Consider the following 8496-nt stretch of genomic DNA (forward strand, 5'->3'; position numbering starts at 1 on the left):
AATGCGACTGACACTTGAATGCCACCAAGACATCGCAATTCTTCATACAGTAATTACAGTTGCAATTGTTTGGTTCAATTTTTAGATTTTGAGTTGTAACTGCGCAGTTCCGCGTTTCTAATTTGCTGGCATAGTTGTTGAGTTCTGTGGCATGTAAACGATGGATTTTGAGTACTCTGGTGATCATCAAGCACAATCAGTGTAATATGTTCATGTGGATCTGATCAGTTTTATTATCGGAACCTAAGTTAAGTATTTGATCCTAAAATATAATAACTTTACATCTGAACTTTACTGATTTATATCATAAATGACTTTTTTTTATTTATAGTTTTCATTTTACATATCCTTATCCGCTGTGCTCTTTCTGCAGGTAAGCCAGTATACTGGGCGAATTCACCTGTATATTTGTGTACCAGGAAAGGATTCAAGACCCAGGCCTCTTTTTGTGAACTTCCGGCAAGAGGATCTGGAGTCGATGACAATCACTGATAGTGATACGAGGAATGAAACGACTAAAAGTCTCCTGAAGGAGAACCCAGCATTTGTCAAAACCGTTCAGTCATTCAGCAACGAATGGAATGGTTTAAGGCCTATCCAACAAAATAAGCTCCTGGGAAAGCCTCTGCAACTTCCATTGAGTGTAGAATTATGCTATCTAAAAGAATCAATCAATCACGGATCTGGTGTATGTAACTCTTCTAACCTCATTAATTTGCTGTAGCTTGTTGATTTTGACTTTGGCCAAAGATATATCATATATTTCCTTGAGTAACAACCTGAATATATGGAGCTAAACAGTGTGACAAAGATCATCTGTTTTGGTCATTGAGAATTGTCAGGTATTAATTGTCACATAATCGCATAGGTAAACTCTTCTAATCTCTATTTAAGCGAGATTAGGGTTTGTGATAATCATAACTCTCTTTTCTTTCTCTGTGTGGTCTAGGTTTTCAACCTTAGAGGCCTATCTCTTCTTTGTCCTTGATCTTGGAGTGGCCGAGGGATTGCTAACATCATCTTTGCTCTTCCCTCAACAGCTTCAACATCACTAACAGTTCTGCTCTTATGCTTCTTTGAATCTACTTGTATCACCACTTCCTAATTCTTTGTTGAACCTTGATCAAAATGCCTAACCACCTAAAAAGCCCTAGCTTCCAAAAAGAAAAGTTTATTGTCTCATTAGCTATGGTTTATCGCATGCAGAGTACCGAAGTTAGTGTTCATTGCGTGAATGAACAGTGACTATAGTTCATCCATAGCCTCTTTGGTGATGATCATGCTCCACAGTTCCACTGTATTTTCCGCATCACGATTAACAATAACAGCTCCGGCTTCTCCTCAACAACTCCGCCTCCCATTATGCTGAGTACTATTCACGTGAATGGTAGCTCTGGCTGTCCCCTAGAACATTATTTTCTTGTGAGCCAGGTGACTTGATGTTGTCATCTTTCTCATTGGAGACACTGAATTCACGGTCAATCAAGCGAGTGATGGATTGATTGAGGGTTCTTTTTTCCCTTTTTTCCATGAAAAGCCTAGAACCAATAGGGTTTCTCCTGTTGGTTGGTTATACACATCATTCTAGACTAGTATATGTTTCTAGGATTTGTTTCCAATGTCGAGGGTCTATTATTCTGATTGGCTGGTTGCCATGTGACGTGTCTGTCTACTATTCTGTCTGTCTATTGATCACAAAAGAAAGATTTTTTTTTGTGATCTTTATTTGACTTTTTTTTTGTTTCTGTCTTATGCTCGAGTTATATCTGGCTGCGACTGCACTTTTCTGGCTGCTACTTTGTGAATTCTTTCTCTACTTTCTTCAGGTGAACTAAACATATACATGATGTCTTCAACTAGTCCAGGCAAAGTTACTCTACTAAACCTCTTCACCTAGTTGTTTCTATATGTAACATGCTCGGCATGTTGGATATATGCCCGGCTTGAGGGAGAGTATTATTAATTGTTTAGCTATTGGGCACTTATGTCAACGCTTCTAATCTCTATTTAAGAGACATTGGGGTCTGTGGAAATAATGTCTTTATCTCCTCTCTTTCTCTGCAAGAATAACTAAGGGTTAGCATAGTATCTTTAAAGAAACTAGGTGAGATCAAATTTTGCTGCAGGCTGCAGGCATATTTACGTACATAAATGAAGAAGTTAAGATGGGAGACAGTTATGCACTATTATCTTGAGTGCACATGTGAATATGGTCAATGTTCTAAATGCACGTTAAGAGGCCGCTTAAGGCTAAGTGGGTTGGAACTACTCCGATTAGGGAAAAAGCACTTCATTATAAGTGACACTTATGCCTAAGTGGGTTGGAAGAACTCCATTTAGGGGAAAAGTGCTACAATATGCGGTCTCCTTCATAATCAGGCACATAAATAATAAGCGCCTGCATAATTATTTATGTGGGTGCTTTTTAAAGCCTTTCCATATTAAAGAGGGGAGGGAAGGGATTTGGAGGGTTAGAGCATCTCCAACAGCTTCCCCATTTTTCATTTTTGGAGAATTTAGTTAGGTTTTTGGCCCAACAGATTCCTCATCTCATTCCCCAAAATAGGGATGGAGGAGAAAAAATGGGGAAGCTTCCCCAAATCTGCAGCATTCTCCAAATTTTTGGAGGAAAAAAAAAGGATTCTTCAAAATGGGGAAACTGTTGGAGTTGGTGTAAAAATTAGTTGGAGAATATGACTTTTGCTTCCCCATTTTGGAGAAAATTTTGGAGAAGCTGTTGGAGATGCTCTTACAATGCCAACCATCCAAATATTGTGTTTGGCTACAATTTTTAGTTAATATTGGGGCAGAGGGGAGGGCTAAAAACAGCAAATTCACTTGCTTTCTTAACCCTCCCTTCTAAAGTGGACGGATTGGCAGGGAAGGAGAGGGGTTGGATTTTAAGTGAATTGGTCAAATTGCTTCCCATTTCTTTTCATCTTCTACTCTAAACAAACAAAAATTAGTCCTATCACTGCTACTACTCTCTCTATTCTCTCTTGTTTGGACCTAGTGGACGCGGGAAATATCTTCTGCCTTCGCCGCCACTTGCTCGGCCATGCACTGCTTGCGGGAGCTAACTGGAGCAATGTACGACCTCCGACGCTCTCCCTACAAGCTCTCTAACGATCACCTCGAAGCTCTCTAGTATTCCCTTTGAAGCTCTCTGGCAAAACATACTAGTCAAAGATTCTAAGTATACTTTCTAATTTTTATGAATTTTACATTTTTTAACATTTGGTTGTAATAGATGGGTTTTAAAATTTCAAAAATGCATAATTCTGCATAATCCTATTAGCCTGCACATAATCGGGTTAATCATTAAGTGCTCCCGAACCGCACACATAAAAAAAACCGTGTTTTTGAACATTGAATATGGTCATCAAAATTCTGAGGTTTGGTTAGGTGAGTTAGACTATGTCCAGTTTTGTATTGGATATCTCAAACTGTTCATTGTTTATAAACATTAACTATTTTTCTTTAGTAGTTCAAAGAATTTCTTCTTCTTTTTTTTTTTTACCAAGCTTCAGAATATATATATATATATTAAGATAATAAGCTTGTACAAAAAAGGCCTCCTTTGGTGTGCATGACTCATACATGACCAAAGAAGTCAAAAATTCCAGAAGTAGGGGCTGACCCCTAAACTGGCATCACAAAAAAGAACTGATAAACCAGTTCAAAGAAGTGCAACAACTAACATGTTCGAAATACCTATGATACCATTGTTCATGTTATTTTGTCGAAAATGCCTATGATACCATAATGTTCTGGAGACCTTTTAAAGTTACGAATCTGGTCAAGTACTGACTTTATTTATTTTGTTTATAATCTTTATTAAGGCTGCCGTAAGTAAAGCACAATAATATCAATTGCAGGGATTGCTGAAAGGTGGAAGTAAGAGACGAGTTACCCCTTTAACTAGTATAAGCCGTTCTCTGCCTGAAAATGCCGTTTGGAAGAAGGTTGCTGTTTGCAGTAACATTTCAAAGGAAAAAGAATATTTTCAGGCTTGGACTGATACTGATGAGCCTCTTTGCAAACTCTGCCTACAGCAGTGCAAGTAGGTAAAATTTGTTATTAACCTCAGTGATATCCTATATTAATACTTTCCTCATTGGTGCCCTTGTTGCTGCAGTGGCAATCTGGCAAAGAAGCCTGAATACTTTGAAGATCTATTCTGTAATTTGAGTTGTTTCCAGGAGTATCGTATAAGAACCAGCCAGAAAGCCCTTCGTGAGGTCGGTACCTAAATTTTTCCTAAAATGAAGTCAAGTGTGTGCTTAGTTATAATTTTGTATCTGACTTCCTAAGTTTAATTGATGAAGATATCTAACTAAAAGCATTGAACTCTCAGGAACTTTTTCATATAGAACATGGTGTGTGTACTCAATGCAAACTTGATTGTCACAAACTTGTAAACTGTTTAAAGCCTTTACCTGTTGCTAAGAGAAAAGAGTATGTTGAGAATGTTGCTCCAAAGTTGGCCAAACAAAAGAATCTGTGAGTATCTTTTACACATCCTTTGCTGATTGTTCTTTCTGTTAACAGACAGGCCAAATTGCTATTTTGTACTATGTTTTTCCTTTTTGAACTGCAAGTCACAGTTTAAGAAGCACGGATACAGAGAACTTACATGAAAAACACAGAGATAATGTGCTTACACAACAAATATGGAATAGTACTTATGAACGAACAATGACATGAAAAAAATAGTGTTTAGTAGGTTCTGACATGTATCTCACACGAGATAGTTGTGTCCCTGCTACATTGTTCACAGCTATAAGTATTTAAGTGGATTTAAATCGAACCACTTTTATCTGCAAATTTGATTCTACTCCTAGAAAATGAAGTGGAGGATTGATGTTAGGCACCCGAATCATGAACTAAATGGCAAAATATCAGTAGTTCAACCATTGTATCTGTTTAAGTCAACTTGTTGGTTGTGATTTTGGGTGTTTGATGTCAATTCTCACAGGAAAAATGTGAGAGAACTGTTTTAGTTGAGCTCGAATTTTATATATCCTAGTTTTAAGTCGAGGCTGTACATTTGGTCCTAAAGAAGCAAACTTGAATTTGTAATTTGCCATCACGTCACCTTCTATTTTTGTGGTCAACTTTTTCAGTGATCTATATCAATATAGGGGACAGGGAATGCATAGAGACTGTCATTTTTTTGCTTAATATCAATAATAGCTTCTTCAGTATATATTAAAGATGGATTTCTCTAACATTGGTCCCTCAAATTATCTATATTTAAAATAAGTTCCCTCAAGCCCAAAATCTCTATTTCGCCTTCCAAATTATTTTAAGTTACACCAAATAAGTTTCCATTAGTCTGTTCATTCAACGTGGTGGTCGCATGGAAGCAAGCGAGGCAGCGAAGCTTGGTGTTGGAGTAGGTGTCGAAGTCAGTGGTTAAGTGGACCTTGTTGGAGTTCAAGCAACAACAGCAATGCAGAAAGGGATTCCTGGGAGGGAATGCTCTCAAATGTTCATGTCCACAAGTGAGAAATAGAGGCGTAACCGAAAAAACAACGGTAGTTAGAAAAAAGCAATTAGATTAAAAGAGTAAATTTTAAATAAACCCCTTGATCATTGGGGGGTTTTGAACGAAATCCTTGAACTTTATAAATTGGAGAACAACCCCTGAACATTAAAAATTCTTTTATTGCTGAGAACTCGAGGTATAATTGGAAAAACCAATGGTGGTTAGAAACTGGTTAGTTAGATTTTAGAGTAAATTTTAAATAAACCCCTTGTACACTGGGGGGTTTGCAAAAACCACTGAACGTTATAAGACGAGCAACATCCTGAACTTTCAAAATTCTACTAAACCTGTGTGAATTATTTGAAAATCTCATAAATTACGTTATTGTAGAGTAAGAAGTTTTAAAACGTGACTTGGTTATTGTGTCTTGTTCTTCAATATGTATGTTCTTCATTTGAAATTTTCATTGAGATTGTGATTTATCATAATTCAAACTTTACTACTCTAGGCGTTGACATTGTTTGATTTTTTCTGATTTTTTTGGGTGGGTAGGGGACTTCTTTTTGGTGGGGTAGAGTTTTGGAAGTTTTCTCTTGTTTAAACTGCAATAACTTATTTAGCTTAACTTACACAATTTGTATGTTTTAGTAGAAGTTATATGTTTTTGGTGGATTTATTTCAAATTCTAGATAATTTGGAGCAACGGTATCAAAACGAACCAATTAAAGATTAGTTCCTTTTAATATGCTTGGAGCATTGTTAATATGACATCGTGGATGTGCCAGGTATATGACTGATGATATGCATGTGATACCAAGGTTTATTTTGAAATTTCTTTTGTTTTTTTCCGCAACAAGAAAAACATTTGTGCATAACTTGGGAAGTTTTAGGGAATCCCTCCCTTGCTTGTTGATGCCGCAATTTAAAAGATACGTTCACATTACAAATTTTTTCTTTTGTTTTTCTTTTTTTTAATTCTTGGTTTGCTACTCTAATATTACTATTCTCATGCAAAGTGGGACATAAACGACAAAACCTTTGATTAGTGATAGCATCAACGGGGTCTAGCCTGCAAGAAAGTAGTTTAGTAAAAAGCTTTTAGGTTATATTAGCCTTCCACACTATCATGGAATAGCTCTGTTATTACTTGTGTAATTCTGTAAAAACTGCACATATTTTCTCATATGTTAAAGATTGTAATACTATTAATTTTCTCAGGTTCGATAAACTCATCTATGAACCAGTTGAGGGAAATGCTTGGCATGCAGACCATATAGTACCTGTATATAAAGGCGGAGGTACTTATTACTAAAGGAAAATTTGAATGTATGCTCTACCTATTTTCCCCTCTTAACTTCTAATGCCAATTTAAACATTGGCAGGTGAATGTAGTCTAGAGAACATGCGGACTTTGTGTGTGGGCTGTCATGCAGAGGTCACCAAAGCTCAACAGACAGACCGTAAATTAGCCAAGCAAAGGGCAAAAGAACAACTTAAGACTGCTCTTAAGGAGCTCGAAGATACTGACTACATGAAATGTAACAGATCCAGTCTTGATACCAGTGTTAGAAATGTAAGAGATGTTCTTGACGATGGAGGGTTACTGCTCCATCTCCCATTTTATTTCGTGCTAGTCCTATATTTGCAAAGCATTGTTGTTCTAGAGAAAAAAAAGCTTTATGTCTTTGGACTATTTTTCATTATTTCAACAGCGTCTTTTTGACTCCGAAGAATTTCAGAAAGGAGGCTCCAGCCAAATACCTAGTAGGATCCATTTGCCTATTAGTTTTCCCCCCTATTTGGCAGATAATTTTTCCTGTAGAGAAGCTCAGATTTTTCACTTGTTTTGGCCTTAATACGTACCAGGATTTGGCATGTATAGCCCATGTCCATATATGAAGTCACTGGACAATATAGTGAAGACGCGCCTTTTCTTTTGATTTGTTTTGACTTATGCTGGCAACTAGGTTCTCACTGTTAATACATTGATGAAGCTGGTTTCATTTCATGGTAGGCCTGGCAACTAGCTTCTCACTGTTAATACAGTAGAGGTGCTATCTGCAGTATTTCTCCTCTGGAGAGAAGTTTTTCACTGCAAAGTACAATCTTGTTATTAAGAGGAAAAGTTTGTAAACTCTCATTTTTAACATTTGAACGTTTGTAGGTAATAGGAGAGGAAGATGTGGGAAGAGTAGCAGATGAAGATGATCTGTTGTTTGTAGAAGTACCAGGCAGTGCCTATTCTAGACCAGATAGCTGTTAAATTGGCTGTCCTGTTTTGATGTGTGATTTTGAAATGTATCATCCATTCTTTTTTAATTTCAGTCCTCCCCCCATTTTTGTGGTTATTGTAGTAGAGAGAGATGTTTATCTATGTAAAATTTTCATAATCATGTTTCAATGTTGGCCTCATTTCAGCTGTAGTCTTTGTATATTAATTCATTGAAACTGTAAATTTTTTGGAATAGAAAATCTAATGAGAAAGGACTTAAATTAAATATAAAGTTCTGCTTATGCTTATGAAATATATTGCAAATTTCAAAAAAATTTCAGATACGGTGAACCTATTCTTGGAACTGCTATTATTATTATGATGTTTAACATTGATGCCGGTGACTTGGTTTTGGGTTGCCTGGTTTTATATCAAAAGGAAAAAGATGAATTCTGTGTAATAAATATTTGCATATATTTTATGAAAGTGATAGTTGATTATGTTCAGTTCTGACATAATTATTTAGCTTCATGACGTTCAATGCATGACGTTCAATGCTATTGAGGTGGAAAAAAGGAAATTAATGTTTTTCCCTTCTGCAATCGCCTCAAGTGCTGCGGGTATCTCCTTTAATATATTGTTTTGTACAAGTAAAAAATTTTGCAAGCTTTGTGCGAAAAGCCTGAGCCCAAGATATCTGTTAGACTATCTCCAACAGGTGGGTTTTGGAGGGTTTTTTTGCTCCAGCAGGTGGGTTTGTGGGAGGTGAAATGGAAAATTGGTTTCGGATGGG

General features: G+C 36.6%; 1 protein-coding gene across 1 annotated transcript in view; it reads left to right on the forward strand.

Annotated features, from left to right (window-relative positions):
- LOC109820005 (DNA annealing helicase and endonuclease ZRANB3) overlaps positions 1-7903 on the forward strand; it is a 67709-nt gene extending 59806 nt beyond the window's left edge. The window contains 7 exon segments of the mRNA XM_020386038.1: positions 374-688; positions 3879-4063; positions 4139-4241; positions 4358-4503; positions 6710-6789; positions 6874-7064; positions 7656-7903. Of these exon segments, the coding sequence (XP_020241627.1) occupies positions 374-688; positions 3879-4063; positions 4139-4241; positions 4358-4503; positions 6710-6789; positions 6874-7064; positions 7656-7754 (1119 nt within the window). The 3' untranslated portion in view covers positions 7755-7903.

The sequence above is a fragment of the Asparagus officinalis genome, chromosome 8 (genome assembly GCF_001876935.1).
Source record: "Asparagus officinalis chromosome 8, Aspof.V1, whole genome shotgun sequence".
Classification (NCBI taxonomy): Eukaryota; Viridiplantae; Streptophyta; class Magnoliopsida; order Asparagales; family Asparagaceae; genus Asparagus; species Asparagus officinalis.